The sequence below is a fragment of the Salvelinus sp. IW2-2015 genome, linkage group LG3, assembly GCF_002910315.2.
Source record: "Salvelinus sp. IW2-2015 linkage group LG3, ASM291031v2, whole genome shotgun sequence".
In the NCBI taxonomy this organism is placed as follows: Eukaryota; Metazoa; Chordata; class Actinopteri; order Salmoniformes; family Salmonidae; genus Salvelinus; species Salvelinus sp. IW2-2015.
The window spans coordinates 31,674,689-31,695,313 of NC_036840.1; the positions used below are offsets into that span (position 1 = coordinate 31,674,689).

At 39.9% G+C, this 20,625-nt stretch overlaps 1 protein-coding gene across 1 annotated transcript; it reads left to right on the forward strand.

Moving 5' to 3' along the window:
• Positions 1 to 264: 264 nt before the first annotated feature.
• LOC111981428 (alpha-2 adrenergic receptor-like) lies at positions 265 to 2,503 on the forward strand. The gene has a single exon (XM_024012688.1). The coding sequence runs from the start codon at positions 510 to 512 to the stop codon at positions 1,809 to 1,811; it is 1,302 nt and encodes a 433-aa protein (XP_023868456.1). The 5' UTR covers positions 265 to 509; the 3' UTR covers positions 1,812 to 2,503.
• The last annotated feature ends 18,122 nt before the right edge of the window (positions 2,504 to 20,625 follow it).

Consider the following 20,625-nt stretch of genomic DNA (forward strand, 5'->3'; position numbering starts at 1 on the left):
TGACAGACAACGTATTTCACTATAGTCGTCATTCACAAAATAGCCTATTGAACTGATATAACAAATAAAATAAATAAAAGCATCGCATACTGTAATTCAATGAGGTGACAGTTAAGAGGGCAATGCTTCCAGAAAATAATGCACTCTGTCGGGGGCGGGGCAGAAATCAGTTAGTTGTATGTGAGCAACACATGAGCGCTGACTAAGACAGCTTTCTTATGTAGAGCTCAGCACGAGCGCTGAAAGAGAGCCAGCAGCAGCCGATAGAGAAGGATTGCCTGTCATGCTATAACAGTATGCATGTACAAGGCAAGGTGGCATGATCGTTTAGTTAATTAACCAGATATATATTAGGTAATTATTTGCCGTCTAATCCACGARACATGCCGTCAACATTGTGCTCATTTTCATTTTGGCAATGAAAATACCGACTAGTTATCATGGACTCTACATGCATAAAGTGAATGTCTTTCCCTGAATCAACCATTCTGGAATAAAAAAATAAATACATGGACGGAATGGATTCGTTTAATTCAAGCGGAGTTGACACGTTCCCTGTTGTCAACTTAAATTCCTCATCAGAAAGTCCATATTCTTCGGCTACAATAGCGAGTCTTGCAGCACTTGTAAGTTTTCTTATTTTGTTTACAGTGGTCGGGAACGTTCTGGTTGTAATTGCGGTGTTAACAAGCCGGGCAATGAAAGCTCCCCAGAATCTGTTTTTGGTTTCGTTAGCCACCGCAGACATTCTGGTTGCCACTTTGGTGATGCCATTTTCTCTGGCAAACGAACTTATGGGCTACTGGTATTTCGGCAGAGTTTGGTGTGGAATTTACCTCGCTTTAGATGTCTTATTTTGCACTTCGTCCATCGTCCATCTGTGCGCAATCAGTTTGGACCGCTACTGGTCCGTTACGCAAGCTGTTGAATATAATCTCAAACGGACTCCTAAACGAGTGAAGTGTATTATCGTCATTGTATGGCTTATATCTGCCATGATATCTTCTCCTCCGTTAATATCAATAGACAAGAACAATGATAACTCTCAGTACCCAGGGTGTGAGCTGAACAATGACACTTGGTACATCCTCTCCTCTAGCATTGCGTCATTCTTTGCGCCTTGCCTAATCATGATATTAGTGTATATTAGAATATACCAAGTGGCCAAGACGAGGACCAGGGGCATGTCGGAGAAAAAACATGGTCCAGGTGAACCTACAATGACTGAGAATGGGCTAAGCAAAGCCGCCTTGTGCAAAATCAACGGGGACAGAGAGACCGGGCACTGCCAGTGCCCACCCACGCCCAGCATGATGACCACAGAGGTTCATGATGAGGGGGACCTGGAGGAGAGCTCCTCCTCAGAGGGCAAAGGTCACACCAAACCTCAGGACCTGAACCATAAGAGGGTCAAGCGGGCCAGCCGGAAGAACAGTGCCATCTCCAAACACTCCAGCCGGATCTCTAGAGCCAGCAACAAATCCATGGACCTGTTCGCCTCCAGGAGGAAGAGGAGGAGGAGCTCTGTGTCCATGAAAAAGGTCTCCCAGGCCAGGGAGAAGAGGTTCACCTTTGTGCTGGCGGTAGTCATGGGGGTATTTGTGGTGTGCTGGTTCCCATTCTTCTTCAGCTACTGCCTGCATGGAGTGTGCGGGGACCCCTGTAAGATTCCCGATCCCCTCTTTAAATTCTTCTTCTGGATTGGTTACTGCAACAGCTCACTCAACCCCGCCATCTATACCATCTTCAACCAGGATTTCCGACGCGCCTTTCAGAAAATCCTTTGCAAGTCGTGGAAAAAATCCTTCTAGATATATGTGATAATGGGAGGGACAAGCCATGACTAAATATGCCCTGAGATGACCATGACAATCTCAATATGGACATATGAAATCTACCATGAAATATTAGTATGAAAGAAGCCTTTTTTGTATTCAACCATATGAACAATGCAACGTGCGTACTGTACTTACAGTGGTCATACACATTGTCATGCTGTAACTCAATTGAGAGAGCATCATTCTGAACTACGTCTTCATATTCCCTCACAGGCAACTCTTGTGCTCTCATTACCCAACATATTTATGTTACTGGCCTGCATATTTGCCATTGACGTTCAGTGTGTGCATAGTGGTTCCCAGAACAAGATGTTCTGAAGTGTATCGCAAGGCTTTAACTCAATGTCACATTAGATATCTGGTACTCCTGAGTCCTATACAACCAAAGTAACACAATTTCCAGGCTAATCATGCTAATGCGAAAACACAGGGGAACTAGCCGGGCGCATCAGTAGTCAAATCCACTATGTTGACTTGTCATGGGTAATGATTACCAAGTGGACCCTAGGGATTACAGACAAATGGTTGAGGTGTATATGTTTTTAAAACGTGGGCTACGGTTGTTCSTTTTATTTATAATAGTAAGAAAGATCCATATTTTTCACCCTGGATGCTGATTAATAAATACCTAAGAATAAAACATAAAGTATTTATTTGAAGTACCTCTCTTGTGGACTGTTTCTGTTAAATTATTTTGCATATTTAACATTTTGTTTTGCAAGTGGTGCTTTATCTTATGCTTAAAGTAGTGGGCTATCATGCAAAATAAACGCTGAAGAAATCTTATCTGAGCTCTATTGTGATGTTGGACTTCTGTCATATGTATATACACACTGGAGCACTCTGACAATGRTGCACATGTGTTTTGACATGCTTGAGTGATTGAGAGATACTGGGGTTGCCAAGTGTTGTCTTATGCAAGGGATTCTGAGATAGTGTGCGCCAGCATCAATCAATGTCTAACGTGCACTCTCTAAGATGTCTGGCAACCCATTTGTCCCTCAGATGGTATACAAATAAGCTTTTTATGTTTAGACACTATAAACATGGTAACAGAACAGCTCCAGGACAACCATGCATTTACGTAATCCTTTCTGTTCATAGACATTCGCTTGCACTGTCAAACAATTTAAAATGCAGGTGAAATATAATTAGGGAATGCTAAAGGGAGATGGTTAAAATGTCGCTGCAACAGCTTCCTGGGGAAAAAATCTGTAATTAGTTGCCTAAATCATTATTTAGGGTAAAAACAATTCCTTTTTGGCAATCCTAATCAAGACTCTATTATCACACTATTGATATCATGTCTAATATCCCACCCATCCYATTGACTGGCTTGGGGGTGTTCTCACCATAGCTGCTTACCGATTCTCCTCCCTTCTTTCAAAGCGTGCACGTGCACACTCCCAGTCATGGATCTACAATCCAGGAGAGGGAGTGCGCAGGTGCACACTTTGGGAGAAGTGTGGAGAATTGGTATGCAGCAGCCCATTTTTCCCTCACCAATCCATAACATTCAGATTAGTGTCCATTCMCAAAGGGAATGAAACAAGGAAGTATTCCAGAGTATTGGGACGTAGCCTGTTTGTTTTACTAAGTAGCCTCAGATCCCTAGTGTAATGTAMTGGCAACATTTTCTGAAGTTAACTATGAAAATGATAGAAGCTGCAGTAATGGGGTCAACCAAAGTTCTCGTCCCCCTGACACAGACTGGCCATGTCAATACCAGGGTGTTGGTGACCTTTTAGCACAACAGGTTGGCTGAGAGGAGATAATCCAATATTCCCCACTGCCCTGTGGACATCAGCAAGGTGGAACTGAATCTTTCCTCCACTTTAAACTGCTGCTGTGTTTGGGGTGCCAATGTAACAGCTCTTTGTAATGGTCTACATCTTTTGTGTTTGTTCAAATGCAGTTCAGGATCTTAAGGATATAACGTATCAYACGAAATGGATGACCAGGTACACAATTGGATGACGTAGTACACAGAAAACAGGGACCCGTTTTGGCTCGTGAGCACCACTTTCAAAACTACTAGCTGAAATGATACAAACATTCTGGAGCATCACTTAAACTGCTGTTAAGGTGTCACAGTAAATGTAGACATGTAGACATAGAGGTTGGTTGGTTTTATTCACCAGTAAAAAAAAAAACAGATTACATATACTGTATATGATATTGATGTAGGCTTTTTAAAGGAATTATGTTAACCTTTTAACCTAACTAAATCTAACTAATTTAATTTGTATGTTTTATGATTTTCCATTGAGATCAGTTTAGCATTAACTGCATTGGACACATTACCCCCATTGACTTCCTGTGTAAAGGATAGGGTTTCCCCACACAAACWTGAGGGAAGCTACTAGGCAACACGCAGACCATCTATGATACAGAGGACTGTTATAAGGGAATACATACAACAGCATCCACAAAGTTCAGTTCATGATTGATCCCAAATGTCTTACAAAACTTGCGTTTGTCATTTTATCTCACTCTGTCAAATACTAGTGCTGAGCGATTGTTAAACAACTAATTGACCGACGACATCGGTTCAATTACTTGAATTCCATTTAGTTCCGTTTTTTGTGAGCTCATTGTGCCGTTTCTCTAGAGAGAAATYAAATCAAGAAGGAACTGTGGAACGCTGTAGGGAGTTTTTAATAGGCAAATATTCAATCTGGTTCAGCGCAGAAAACGTGGTAATTAACTACAATGACTAGAATGAATTGTGCCTATTCTGCTCGGGCTGACACGCATACCGAGTGAGAGGAACGTCAACAAAACAGCGATGAGAGGGATACAGACTTTTCAGGACTCGGGGTAGCTCTACCAGATTGATAGTTGTAGCAGTCTTGAAATCTTATCTACTTTCAAGAACTACTAAAATAGTGATTTCATCAGACAGCTCTGCAGCATGAGCAGCTGTGGCAAACCAATAATCACGGGCTACCATTTTCACTAGCCAACTAGGTAAATAGTATGACTCATTGGGGAGTACAGAGATAACGTTAGATGGCTGTCTGGCTGCTACTGCGTGAGCAGAGAGGAGATAATGACTTTAAGAAATTAAATAATAAAGTAATCAAATAAAAAATAAGTAATATACACAACTGAAATATTTTATTTAAGTAAAGTAATGTGAATAAATTATGGTTAATAAGTGATAAGCAGTAATCGGCCATCATGGGGCTATTTTTAATTGATTTATTCTGTGTTGTTAGAGACAATGGAATGTTATCTGTTGTCTTTTTATATATATGTGTATATATATATATATATATATTTTTTTTTACCCCTCCCCTCTTTGGAGGACAAATATATTTGAGTTTTTTTACAGCTTTTCTGCTACATATACAGTTAAAGTTGGAAGTTTACATACACTTAGGTTGGAGTCATTAAAACTTGTTTTTCAACCACTCCACACATTTCTTGTCAACAAACTAGTTTTGGCAAGTCTGTTAGGACATCTACTTCGTGCATGACACAAGTAATYTTTCCAACAATTGWTTACAGACAGATTATTTCACTTATAATTCACTGTATCACAATTCCAGTGGGTCAGAAGTTTACATACACTAAATTGACTGTGCCTTTAAACAGCTTGGAAAATTCCAGAAAATGATGTCATGGCTTGAGAAGCTTCTGATAGGCTAATTKACATAATTTGAGTCAATTGGAGGTGTACCTGTGGATGTATTTCAAGGCCTACCTTCAAACTCAGTGCCTCTTTGCTTGACATCATGGGAGAATCGAAAGAAGTCAGCCAAGACCTCAGAAAAAAAACAATTAGCCCATCAGAAGCTTCTCAAGCCATGACATAATTTTCTGCAATTTTCCAAGCTGTTTAAAGGCACAGTCAATTTAGTGTATGTAAACTTCTGACCCACTGGAATTGTGATACAGTTTATTATAAGTGAAATAATCTGTCTGTAATCAATTGTTGGAAAGATTACTTGTGTCATGCACAAAGTAGATGTCCTAACCGACTTGCCAAAACTATAGTTTGTTAACAAGAAATTTGTGGAGTGGTTGAAAAACAAGTTTTAATGACTCCAACCTAAGTGTATGTAAACTTATGACTTCAACTGTATATGGTACTTTTATATAAAGCTGTCACATAACAACAATACATTACCAAACATAAGCTCTTTAATCYCTCTCAGCTCATCCCACCTATCACCATAGACCAGCCTCGTTGGTTTCCATGTGCATATATTTTTAAATTGTAATGTGATGTTTTACATCATTTTTRWACCTTTCTAATCGTATAGTATCCACAGATTGTGAGCTAAAGATGAAAACCTTTCCTACGAGTATTATTATATTATATGTTATCAATGTTTTGGCAATTGAATGTTCTCAATATTTGGCTTTGGAATTTCCGTTAAAAAGGTCTAAAATAAATTCCAGGTCATATTTCATAATGCAATGAATAAAAATAATTGAAATCGAAAACCGTAATTATTTTTTACAAACCGAACTGAAACTGTACCGTCCTCAAAAAGCACTAATCGCTCAGCACTATCAAATACTAAAGTGGCACTTCATGCTACACTGGTGTCAGATCTCTTAGCAAACAGTTGTATTGAATCTCTTTCTTTATAAGGTCAGACAGATTTTTTGCTTTATCATAGTTTACCATGCCACCATCCAATGTTCTTCTGGTAATTTAATGGCAGATTTTGGTAWGGCCAGTACTATCATAGTGTCAAATAAAAGGGAGCAAGTACTTAAAACACGGACCGAGACGGTGTGATTGTAATTCTTTGTGATTAATCCTTGTGTATTTCATCTTACTCAGCTCAAGCAATTGAGGTTAGTATTAAAAATGTATCACTGAAAGCTTTATATAACAATATAGCGTTGATTCTTATATGAAAATACAGTGCATATTTGCTTTCAATTCCACATCTAGATGTGTATAAGAGACAGCTACTGTACTGTATAGTACTACTAATGGAGTATGCTCTTACCAAAGTTAAGCCTCCGAGAAGACCTTGAATGCAAACCTCCATGGAGAGAAAAGCTTGTTATCAAGAGACTATTTCCCGATGATTTGTTTCATTCATTCTGTGAATCTAACAGGTTTGAGAGGTTGGATTTCTGCTGCAACAGATACCAACAGGTTATGCAATAGGTTCGGATGGCTGTCTTTGTTTTAATCTTTCCTGTTTGCTTTCCTGAAAATGCAGCAGTGTTATAAACAAGAGCATTGTAACARTGTAGTCAGTCCTTGCTGATTTGTATGTTTATTTTGGCTTGTGACTGTCATGGTTAACAGCCTGGAAATCCTGCTGATTAAAATGGAATAGAATGGTCTATACCATGTCTCATTGGAGAGGGAAACAGCATTCCTTCTCTGTAATGGGTATTTACGGYAAATGCAGGTTTTTATGCTGTTTCGGTTTGTCAAGTAACTGAGTTGTACCAAGGTTTAATTCACTGTGCCCATGTGGTTTTATGCTAGTTAAGATTGAACAGGATCTTAGCACTTAGAAATGTTGTAACATGTTGTACAAATCGGAATTGGTAACATATCATACACATTTTTGCAAGACGTAACATATCATTCGAAATGGATGACGTTGTACACAATTGTGCACAATTGTCGGGGACTCATTTTGGGTCATGAGCTCTACTTTCAAAACTACTGGCTGAAATTATCCAAAACCTTTATAACACATCTTTAACTGTGATATGACATGACTCTCACGAGAATCTGCTAAGAAATTGAAAATTTTGTAGTGGGCCAAGCATCAAGCCCTGAGGTACTCCCAGCGAGATCGAAAGGAATTCACTCGAAACCCATCTTAAGAACACTCTACCAAAGTACAAATGAGGAAGAGTTCCACTTGAACGTGACTAAACTCACTGTGACATAACAGGCCATTTCCTAAAGGAACTTAAGACTAGGGATATCAAGTGGCTAACAAGGTCTGCGTTTATCAGCCTTGGACCACGAGCAAAATGGATTTGGGCTTTATTGGAATAGTTGAGACTCTTTTGTCTTGATAAAAGTAATGGATGAAAAGATCAAGCCTCGGCTCACAGCAGAAATAAACAATTATGCTCAAGTGCCTGAGACCTGATGATAGCTAGCTYTCTAAAACCTGAATATTTATTCTAAAGAGTGGATAGTATTGCAGACAGTATTGCGGTCATTTCAGTCACTCGTAATTACTGTGAAAGTCCTCCTTAAGCACCGTCTCATTCAGACAATTGTAATTGTTTCTCCTCATCTGGGTAAATGGACCCACTGTCTGCTTCTATTATAAATGAGTCTCTARTTGAGGTACGATCAGTTTTCATAATACCACTAGATGAACCACCTGCAGAAGTTCAGTCACAGCATTACAGAATGTCATTATGTAAATAAGCCTGTCAATACTAAAAATATAAAATCAATGCAAAAAATATTCCAAGGTTTCATATTCAAAATCTGATCTCAAACACACACACATATCCTCAACGGAGGATTCTTTAGTTTTATCTAGGGACAAATCCTGTTGGCTTCTCAGCTTGATCATTTGTGAAAGGGAGCTAACTGGATGCATACAGAGAATGTGTCCTSCACTAGGTTCATTTTACAGACAGCAGTCAGGCCTGAGGGAAATGTGGCAGTGACCAGAAGGTGGCTAGAGCAATCCCAGGTGGGCTGTTCTGCCATTGAGCCCTTCAGCAAAACTCTTCAACCCAAAGACTATCTGTCTGTATAAAAGGCAGGGTATCCATCTGTATAAAATGTATAAAGTTGAGCTTTGCTTTGGCAACATTTTCAGGAATTTCAACCTTTCTTTGATGCCATAAGGATAGGAGGASGTACTACTGCCCACTGAAAATATTGCTATCTCAGATAACATCACCAATCAGTACTTTTACCAATCAGTACAATTTCATTCATACAAGTTGCCCTTATATCTTTGTAATTACACAGTAACAACATTGTAATGACTTGTTGTTACATAGTGTAGTAACAGCTTATTTTCCTACAGTGTGCGTTTCATTGAATTCCAGTCTTGTGTAGATGTACAGTACTCAACGTGTTGAATGAAGAAACACTAATTCCCCATTTGTTCATTGCACTACAGTGTATTGTTTGATGCACTATGAATTAGTGACCTCAATTTATCTTCTCGCCCATACATCAATGCGTACTTGTCAGTACTAATGATGGAGGGCAGCTCAGATGGTATCCCACACACTCGTTAACACTCTCCTAGCTGAGCTCACAGCTTTCTGCTAGATTCTGCAGCAGTGCCTCAGTGCGTTGGCACCTTTTCACTCCCCCGTCAAATAGCTCAAGAGAAAAACTGAGTTAGAAACTCTTAACTCTTCGTGTGTGCTTGTTCTTCGTAGCTTTTCTGTCCACTTCTTTGTTCTCTACCTCAAMAACAAATCGTTATGGCACATGCTGCATAGCTGCTCCAACTCTGGAATGGCCGTCATAGCAACAGTTATGGGTGAGCAGATAAGTCAGAAGACGAGTCWAGAGACAGAAAGGGGACATTCCTTTCGTAGCTCACTGAGTACAGAAGATACTTGTTTTCACTGTAAAAAGGACGTAGCMTATACAGTGGCTTGCAAAASTATTCACCCCCTTGGCATTTTTCCTATTTTGTTACCTTACAACCTGGAATTAAAATAGATTTTTGGGGGGTTTGTATCATTTGATTTACACAACATGCCTACCACTTTGAAGATSCAAAATATTTTTTATTGTGAAAATAACAAGAAATACCTMAAAAAAACAGAAAACTTGAGCGTTAATAACTATTCACACCCCCAAAGTCAATACTTTGTAGAGCCACCTTTTGCAGCAATTACAGCTGCAAGTATTTTGGGTTATGTCTCTATGAGCTTGGCACATCAAGCCACTGKGATTTTTGCCCATTGTTCAAGGCAAAACTGCTCCAGCTCCTTCAAGATGGATGGGTTCCACCTGTGTACAGCAATCTTTAAGTCATACCACAGGTTCTCAATTGGATTGAGGTCTGGGCTTTGACTAGGCCATTCCAAGACATTTACATGTTTCCCCTTAAACCACTCRAGTGTTGCTTTAGCAGTATGCTTAGGGTCATTGTCCTGCTGGAAGGTGAACCTCTATCCCAGTCTCAAATCTCTGGAAGACTGAAACAGGTTTCCCTCAAGAATTTCCCTGTATTTAGCGCCATCCATCATTCCTTCAATTCTGACCAGTTTCCAAGTCCCTGCCGATGAAAAACATCCCCAAGGCATGATGCTGCCACCACCATGCTTCACTGTGGGGATGGTGTTCTCAGAGAGATGAGAGGTTTTGGGTTTGTGCCAGACATAGCGTTTTCCTTGATGGCCAAAAAGCTCAATTTTAGTCTCATCTGACCAGAGTACCTTCTTCCATATGTTTTTGGCGAACACCMAWCGTGTTTGCTTATTTTTTTCTTTAAGCAATGGCTTTAGTCTGGCCACTCTTCCATAAAGCCCAGCTTTGTGGAGTGTACGGCTTAAAGTGGTCTTATGGACAGATACTCCCATCTCCGCTGTTGAGCTTTGCAGCTCCTTCAGGGTTATCTTTGGTCTCTTTGTTGCCTCTCTGATTAATGCCTTCCTTGCCTGGTCCGTGAGTTTTGGTGGGCGGCCCTCTCTTGGCAGGTTTGTTGTGGTGCCATATTCTTTCTATTTTTCATAATGGATTTAATGGTACTCCGTAGGATGTTCAAAGTTTCGGATATWTTTTTTTATAACACAACCCTGATCTGTACTTCTCCACAACTTTGTCCCTGACTTGTTTGRAGAGCTCCTTGGTCTTCATGGTGCCGCTTGCTTGGTGTTGCCCTTTGCTTAGTGGTGTTGCAGACTCTGGGGCCTTTCAGAACAGGTGTATATTTACTGAGATCATGTGACAGATCATGTGACACTTAGATTGCACACAGGTGGACTTTAGTTAACTAATTATGTGACTTCTGAAGGTAATTGATTGCACCAGATCTTATTTAGGGGCTTCATAGCAAAGGGGGTGAATACATGTTCAAGCACCACTCTTCCGTTTTTTTTTTTTTTCATTTCACTTCACCAATTTGGATTATTTTGTGTATGTCCATTACATGAAATCCAAATAAAAATCAATTTTAAATTTCAGGTTGTAATGCAATAAAATAGGAAAAAAAGTACAATAATCCGATTGTCACATTGAGCCACMGTCCAAATCATAAGGAAGTGGACGAGACAGGCACAGGTTTTAGATCCCAGCTCACATAGTGATGCCCAACAATTAGTGACTCGGAGTGTGTTTAGCCCTCTTGCCGAGTAACTCTGTTAAGTTGCACACGGTACTGCAGATTTAACGTGACTACATTGTTATGAAAACATTGAAGGCCTTGAGGTGTTTTCTGCACAGTGGTTTATTATATTCGGTGCCTTGTGTTCTGACTAAAAGAGAAAGCCAGGTGTCTAATGTTACATTCCATTTGGTCCTTCTTTCCWTATCCTGTTTCTTTCATTCTTAGCCCCAATGCCTGGGGTGTTTTTCACTAGGAACCAAACGGTAGAAAACGGGCCGAAATTAATTCTTCCAATAAGAAATCTTGTTTTTTGTTGCAAAACTTTTCCTCACTAGCCAGCTACCACCCAGTACTCTACACTGCACCTTAGAGACTGCTGCTCTATGTACTGTACATAGAGTCATTGAACACTGGTCACTTTAATAATGTTTACATACTGTTTTACCCACTTCATATTTATATACTGTGTTCTGGTCATGACTCATCCTATATAACTACTGCTCTACACAMCTTTTCTATTCATATACTGTYCATACTGTCTATACACACCATCATATACATATATATTTATTTGTATTCCGGACTCTGATATTAGTTCTTCTGATATTGCTCATTCTGATATGTCTTAATTTCTTGTTCTTTATTTTTGTTTCATTTTTGGATTATATGTTTATTGTTATTGTATTGCTAGATATCTGCACAACTGTGTACGCAACCAATAAACTTTGATTTCATTTGAAAACGTTTTGAAAATATTTCCTATGGTGTGCACTAGTGACGTCACCGCTCTGCACTCCTAAAGGTGTATAACTCATTTAACATGAACATCACACCAGGTTTGGCTCAGGCATTGGGAGCAATCGCCATTCAAACACCCTTAAGTCACCTTTATCGTTCCATTTTCTTCACAGCGATGTGGTTAAAATGCCCGAGGGGAGATCATGTTGTGAAAAACAATTAACACGGAGGCTATGACCGACTGCTTTGCATCACAAATCCCTTCCAAAACAGKTTAAAGCTGGAAGGCCAAATCCAATCAGGCAACCATTGAACAGAAAAGTGTAATGGGTTATTTGCCACGGCAACAATGCTGTAAAAGTTAGGTACAATCTAATTGGAGATCAAGTTGATATCTTAGATTGTATAGATGCTAGATTAAACCAGTGTATGTTCAGTATGTCTGTGGTAGACAGTGATTTTCAGGTCAGTTTAAAGTGTGATTGTCTGAGATGAAGTTGGATTTGACAAAATAACACACAAATGTGCCAACCTGCTGCACTAGCAATATATTTTGTAGCTATGGATGACTGATGGCTAATAACTTCCGAGTCTGTAGTACATTACTCACAACTCTCTACCTACACAGACATTTCCCTTTTGCCGGTTTTCAATCGTGATCTCCGTGTCTATAATTCCAAACCACCTGCTATGCTGTTATTCCTCAGCCCATCCATGAACAATGGGTTTGCTACCGAGAGCGTAGACGTGCTTCCTATCATAGAGCTCCTACTCTTTAATTGGCTTGTCATTGTGAAAGGGAAGGATGAGGTGGGTGTGGGGTATAGAACATTCCATTACCATCTCCTGCTGTTGAGAAGCTTTTAGACACTGAGGATTCGGCGTGAGGTCAATCACTGGCATCRCTGGCACAGAGGTGCTTTCAAAGCCACAACCGCCCCCATCTGTGGGGACGCATCATACCCTTGTGGTCCTAGCCACCTAGTCACCCTCATAGGTCAGCTTGAAAGATCTTTTTAATGCCAGATGTTAATTGTTCAACATGGGTGGCGTATTTGAATCCATCTCACATGTGCAGTTTACCTGTTTGCTTCTCACACGTGCTAAGATTCCGGTTCTGATATGCCGACTCCCCTGCCGGTCCACAAAAACATTCCAACCTACCCCTCCTTGTTACTCTTCTCCACATGAGACTCATCTGCGCCCAGAGGAGGTCTTGGCGTTTGGATGAAAGGGGCTCTGGGGCATCGCGGTTTATGAGATGAATTAAGTTTTCCACAGGGACATGTGGCTAGAGGCATCAGCAATCAATGTGAATGTGAGATGAGCTAGGATGTTCATTAGATGGGTCCAGTGCAGTCAAGCATCGATTGTGTGAGGCAAAGAGAAAAACATTTTAAAGTGCAAAGTAAAAGTACTGTCCCAACTTCAACTTCCCCATTCCCCTCTYCCTAAAATAATAGATGGCTAAGAGGGTTGGATCCAGTTTGGCCCTGGTTCAAGGAACCAATTCTTAAAAATTTGTCCCATTTAATTTCTGTACAACAAACAGGAGTGATGTGCTGGCTGGGGAAAGTGCCAGCTAATTTACTGACCATGTACTCGACTATAGTGCTCTAAGATATTAAAAACCCAGCTGTYTCCACTGGAATCATTGCACTGCATTGACAGTCAATTAGTTGGTATGACTGGTTTTCGCTTCCATGGTTAATTATTTAGGCTTTAAATAACAGTGTGTGGTTCCTTTAAAAATACTCAACCATAAGTGATGTTCCTCCTAAAACAATRAATATCTGACTTTGTAGAAGAAAATGTTTGTCACCGTAAAAATCTTGCAGATCTTGAGCATTAATTTATGTGGTAATATAATCACGTGTAATGCTTCGGAAGCTTCAAAATAAAACTGCATTTCTATGAAGCTCCTTCCCCCTGAAATGTCTTTTTCACACATTTTTATAATGACAAACCGCAGCATCCTTGCAACTGAATCCGAAAGCGGATGATAATAGCCTACAGCATTCTSTGGATTCAGGTTTCAATTAACATCCAGATAGATTTGGTGTGACTGTTTTGAAGACTGTAAACAGCGTGAAGCACTGGGAGACCTTTCTTTTCAGGTWAACAATAATCTGAGTGACATCACACTATTCAACCCGAATGGCAGTCTGTTGATTTGGGAAAACACCAAAGGCTATGGATGACATCATCTCTAATGGACAGTAGCTCAAGCAGTTGAATACCCTGATCAACTTTATCCATTACAGTCCCCACTCTCTTCCCTCTTAAAAGAGAAGGAAGTGATATTCCACCAGGACAGACTGAATCTTTGATGTGAAAGGCGAGATAAGACAAGCTCCCTCTGTGACTTACGTGTCACGACCCTTTGCATCTCCAATTTGGCCCTCTAAAAGTATTCTCTGTCGTTCACTTGCCGTGCCTGCAGAGCTGGAACAATGTGTCTACTTGAGAAGTAGCATACATGCAGACGTATTAAAATGTTTATATCAAATTAAAACAAGCTTTTGTAGGTATGTTTGACTGGAATTTAGAAAGCTTCCGAGTACCACAGTTGTGCTACAAATGAAGATGYCTGAATATTTTTCACACGCCAGTGGTTATAGTCTAGCTTTTACTAAACAGGACATTTTTTTCTTTCATTCTGAAAGCATGCTCTCATCTGCACTTTTGTCTCTATAGTCTTGCAGGACGCAAGCTGCTCCCCCAAATGTTTTCCTTCATCTCTKCTAAATGACATTTCAGTGATTGCAAGTTAAATGTCAATTGTTGTCTTTTTTCCCCCCTATTCTATAATGTTGACCTTTTATGCACCCGGTGTTAATTCTTCTTCTCCAATATTGCTTTTTCAATTGCATAGCTTGACCCCTCAATTTGAATTCCCTCATAATACCATTGAGATAAGGCTAAATGAACTGCTGATGAAATGGAGAGCAGAGGGGTCACGTGGGAATCTAGCAAAATGTAGCAGAGTTATTGATTTTTGCCGATTCATTGCAGGGATTTTTGGTTAATGGAGTGCCTCTCATCCAGCAGCACACAGCTTCTAAGTCTTAGTATTCCATGAGGAATTATCGCCACACTGAAACAACTGTTCCGTGGCAAATGTAATATTATATGTTGCAGTCCAGGCGACAGGGAAATCAGTGGGGCACAGCATGATATTACTTCCGTGTAGGTTTTGCAGTTAGAAAATATGCCCAACATAAACTCTACCTATATATAGAGAAATACTGCCCTGGGGAACAGTGAAGAGACTAGAAGGGCTGGGAACTTGATAGGCATGAATCAAATATGTTTTATTGAAGCTTGTTTGTGTGAGAATTGAATTATGATATAGACTRATGAGTGCGAAAATATTGTAACGTTTCACCTGAATGCCTTCCTGACAAGCTCCCAAGAAGCTATTTGACACATTTCCCAAGTATAAATATTACTTCAGGTATRCAGGTATAATAAATCAATCAATGTCTTGGCCTACATTTGAGCTCTAGTTATTTCATCAGTGAAAGGAAAAAGCTGTAGGCTCACTTTGTATTGCACTATTCCAGTTTGGATGCATTCATTCTATGAGGGCTTTTTTGTCTTTTAACTATATGCAGAAATCCTTACCCTCTCTATAGTTCCATGTATCCGGCAGCATACTCTCATTACACCCCTACTAGGCAGACATCAAATAATGAACATCCTGAATTAAAAAAATTAAGAAGAAGAATTTTACTTCTGAAATTAGTTGCTTTACCGATTCTGTTGGCCATGGGACACCATGGGATGATAAAACAATGGCCGCCACCTCTGAGGATTTCCTTTGTGTTCTCTTCCTTTGTGTCCTCAGTTCATACATTTCGGTGGCATCGAGCTGCCACCTGATTTTGGTATAGTCACACTGCTGGTTCCACCTGCACACTAAGCTGCTGGTGAATGAATAAATGAAAAGATGAATTCCTCTGTTCATGCCTGAGATGACATCTGTGATTCTGACTGGGGTGTTTGATGTCTGCAGCTCCAGTTTTTAACAAATCCTTTTAAGGTTTAACGTCCTTCTCCAGTCTCCTTTTCACCTCATTTAACACCTGATTTACGCAGGCTCGTTAGAAAGCGGATGTGTCCGGTCAAGGTATGACATGACATGCACACGTGTGTGTGCATGTGTGTGTGTGTGTTTGTATTTGTGTCTAAAAAACTAAAATGTTTCTCAAAACATATTAATTTTACCCTTTAGTGTGTGTACTTTACTGTATTTATACTTGGGATATCGCTTCAACAGGAAAAGTTCAAAAACCAGGRTCACACAGAGTGTTACTTGGTAGTCTTAAAMAAATCTACTTTGAAACCAAAGTATACACCTCACACACATGGTTATGGGCTTAAAAAATAAGACACCTGTACCATGTCAGATATAGAGCCCCACAGTGGAGGTGTCATAATACCCATAAAACCTAGYGGTCAAACACCATTAATTTTTCTCATAGGATATTTTTGAAACACTTAAAATAAGTGCTGTGTTTCGTATAAGCTTACCCTGGCGTAATGATTTGATAACCATGTAAATCTCTCGGACAAGGTGACTTTTATCAATATATTCGGTTCTATTTACTCTTAGATTCAAAAATGCTAATTAGCATCAAATTAGACATCATGCAAAACTACAAATCCCTGCAAGCTCCTGCACATCATCTCTAGCTGACACTTTTGCTAACAGGTATTGTGTCGATTTAAAACATGCACAAGACAGTTCACAGAATTGTCCATTTAAGACATTTTGCCAATTTATTCATTACTACATTTAGCTAACATTAGAGAGTTAATCCTGAGATTCTTACCTTTGCCTCGATTCTGCAGTCTCATCCAGATCATCATGGCATTTGTAGTTCTTTATGATTGCCACCTGAGCAGCTAATTTTGGAGGGGGTAAATACAGGCAAATATATTGATACAAGTCAACTTGTCCTAGAGAGACTTACATGGTTTTCAAAACGTCACACCAGGGTAAGCCTACATGAAACACAGCCCTTATTTGAAGTGTTTCTAAAATCCCCTATGGGCAAAATGAATGGTGGAAAAACTATTAGAACCATTTCCCTGTTTGACCACTAGGTTTTATGGGTATTATGACTCATACTGTCGTACCTTATAGTTGATTTTTTGTTGTTGTGTTTGCACCCCAATATTACACTTAATATACATCACAGGAGACTAAAATATAACAAAACCGTTTGATATAGAAACACCAGATTTTCGGCTGTTTAAAAAAATATATGTTTATTAATTATGAAATTATGAAAGAATATTAAGAACATTCCACACATTAGGCCACTAGTCATTTTGACTGCAGGAAAGGGCTACAGTAGGGAGCTGTAGATGAGTAACTTTGTTTTCAACAGCTCGYTATCTAGGATAAAGAGCATTGCCAGCCGTATCACCACACCATGAATGGAGATTAATTTCCCCTCTTCTTTATGCCATGATATGCTTCTTTTTGGGCAATTGAATGTACATAATGTCTATATACCTTGATATAAATGGCTCATCGTAAAACACAATACCACTGCAACATCTAGCAAGCATGAAACATATGTGTAAATAGCCATCAAGAGACATTGAACTCCAGGTCGATGGCGCTTAATTATACCGATTTGTTTTTCAAGCTACAGGATATAAGCTATAAGAAACCAATCTCACGAGTATATGGTTATTCCTGTAGAACTTACATGTAATACACAACACATTCATTACACGTGGAAAGCATTGCCGGGGGTAGCTAATAGGTGAATGAAAGTGAACATGAAACCCCCCTGAGGCCACCTAACATTTAGGYCTGCATCCCAAATGGTGCCCTTTTCCCTATGTAGTGCACTACTTTTGACCAGGGCCCAAAAGTAGTGCACTACATAGGGAAAAGTTTGCGATTTGGGAGACTCCCTAATTACTTGTTAGGTTGAAGCTAAGAAGATGGCTTGGGGAAGACAAATGAGTCTCTTAACCATTACCTACAATGTATCTTATTTAACAGCAGGAAGGTCTTGTAGACATGCCGTGGCAGTTTTAGAAAATGGCAAAGAAACCCAGCATATGGGGGTTATGTATCGCAAAGCATTCACATCAGACAGGTCTAGTGACTTATTGGAAATGTTTTTGGAGYGTGCCCTGGGAAATGGAATTGGAAGGAATATAGGAGATCTACAATTTGTTTAATATACAGTGCATTCAGAAAGTTTGCAGATCCCTTGACCTTTTCCACATTTTGTAACATGACAGCCTTATTAAAAAATATTTTTAAATTGTTTTGTTTCTCTCATCAATCTACACACAAAACYCCATAATGACAAAGCAAAAACAGGTTTTTAGAAATGTTAGCAAAGAACAACAACAAAAAACATATTCACRTAAGTATTCAGACCCTTTRCTAKGAGACTCGAAATTGAGCTCAGGTGCATCCTGTTTCCATTGATCATCCTTGAGATCCTTGACATCCTTGAGTCCACCTGTAGTAAATTCAATTGATTGGACATGATTTGGAAAGGCACACACCTGTCTATATAAGGTCCCACAGTTGACAGTGCWTGGTSCCCAAGAACACAGTGGCCATCATTCTTAAATGGAAAAAGTTTGGAACTACTAASACTCTTCCTAGAGCTGGCTGCCTGGTCAAACTGAGCAATCGAGGTAGAAGGGCCTTAGTCAGGGCGGTGACCAAGAACCCAATGGTCACTCTGACAGAGCTCCAGAGTTCCTCTGTGGAGATGGGATAACCTTCCAGAAGGACAACCATCTTTACAGCACTCCACCAATCAGGCCATTATGGTAGAGTGGCCAGACAGAAGCCACTTCTCAGTAAAAGGCACATGACAGTCCTCTTGGTGTTTGCCAAAAGGCACCTAAATAATTACCAGACCATGAGAAACAAGATTYTCTGGTCTGATGAAACCAAGGTGGAACTCTTTGGCCTGAATGCCAAGCATCAGATCCAGAGGAAACCAGGCACCGCTCATCACCTGGCCAATACCATCCCTACGGTGAAGCATGGTGGTGGCAGGGATTGAGGCAAAGATGAACGGAGCAAAGTACAGAGATATCTTTGATGAAACCTGCTCCAGAGTGCTCAGGACCTCAGACTGGAGCGAACGTTCACCTTCCAACAGGACAACGACCCTAAGCACACAGCCAAAACAACGCAAGAGTGGCTTCGGGAAAAGTCTCTGAATGTCCTTGAGTGGCCCAGCCAGAGCCCGGACTTGAATCCAATCGAACATCTCTGGACAGACTTGAAAATGTCTGTGCAGCAACGCTCCCCATCAAACCTGACAGAGAGGATCTGCAGAGAATAATGGGAGAAACTCCCCAAATACAGGTGTGCCAAGCTTGTAGCGTCATACCCAAGAATACTCGAGGCTGTAATATCTGCCAAAGGTGCTTCAACAAAGTACTRAGTAAAGGGTCTGAATACTTATGTAAATGTGATATTTCTGTTTTTTTAAGTAGATTTGCAAACATTATGGGGTATTGTGTGTAGATTTATGAGGAGGTCAAAAACAATGGAATCCATTTTAGAATAAGGCTGTAACGTAACAGAATGTGGAAAAAGTGAAGGGGTCTGAATACTTTCCGARKGCRCTGTAATCACATAATGTTCAGGAACCCGCCAGAAAGTTGCTGCAAGATCTTTAATAATTTGTATTGCACTCCCGATATGACCCATTTACCTCAGATGTTAGGGAWGCAATGTCTACTTATGCTGAGAGAACATACCACCGCTGACACCAAAAACAAATTATAGAATCGAATGTAAAATCCCACCGGTGACACCACTTGACCCGCAAGCCTTGTGTGAAGTCTTGGAAATGCAGTATGATTATTTTATATAAAAAAATATATATAATGTATATAATGTATATAATAGCTTTTTTTCAACAATACCTCATTGAGACCAAGGTCCCTTTCACAAGCCTTGCATTTTACAATTTCACGCATTTGACTAAATACAAGTGAATACAAAATACAACAATACAGACGCATTGGTCAACAATAACTGCCTGAGAGGTACCAATGTATCTAGTTGAAGGGAACTCTGAAGACTTTGATCCATACATGGGATACATAGAAACTAAAGTCTGTATCAACAGATATTTCCAGATATTTCCAGAGTTAACCATCCCTGTGGTCGGGTATGGTCCCACTGGGCACAAACTGGTTAAATCAATGTTGTTTCCATGTCAAGGAATTTCTGTTTTTCACCTAACCTTTAACCTAAATCCACTGACACGGTTCAAATTCTTATTGATTTCATGTTAAATTCAGGTTAGTTGACAACTCAAWGAAATGTAAATCTAAACTAGACGTTTTTTTTGTTTTTGCAATAGGACTTTATAAACGAATCAGAGGCAAACCCACTTTCCGATAGAGCAAGCAGTGATGAGKGCAAAACCTGTCACCTGTAATAAAACKAAGTGCACTATGGAAAACTGTATCTAACAGCTTCAATGACGTGGCAGCTGCATTCATTCAATTAAAATGGTATCACCATAGTCTAGGACCAAATGAAACATCGACTGAAGCATCTGCATTCTTTATCTAGTGATAGGCATGACCTATTTCTATAGAAGAAGCCCATTGTTATTCTCAGCTTCTTAACTAACTCATCAATATGCTTTTAAAAAGACAGCTTATCGTCTATCCAGATGCCCAGATGTTTGTAAGCAGGAACACGATCAACGTGGGCACCATCCAAAGTGCATCAAGTAGTACACGTCCTTCTCCTTTCCTTTCTGCCCTGTGAA

Excerpts from the sequence above, each read along its gene's own strand:
- LOC111981428 (XM_024012688.1), top strand. The coding sequence starts at position 510 with ATGGACGGAATGGATTCGTTTAATTCAAGCGGAGTTGACACGTTCCCT.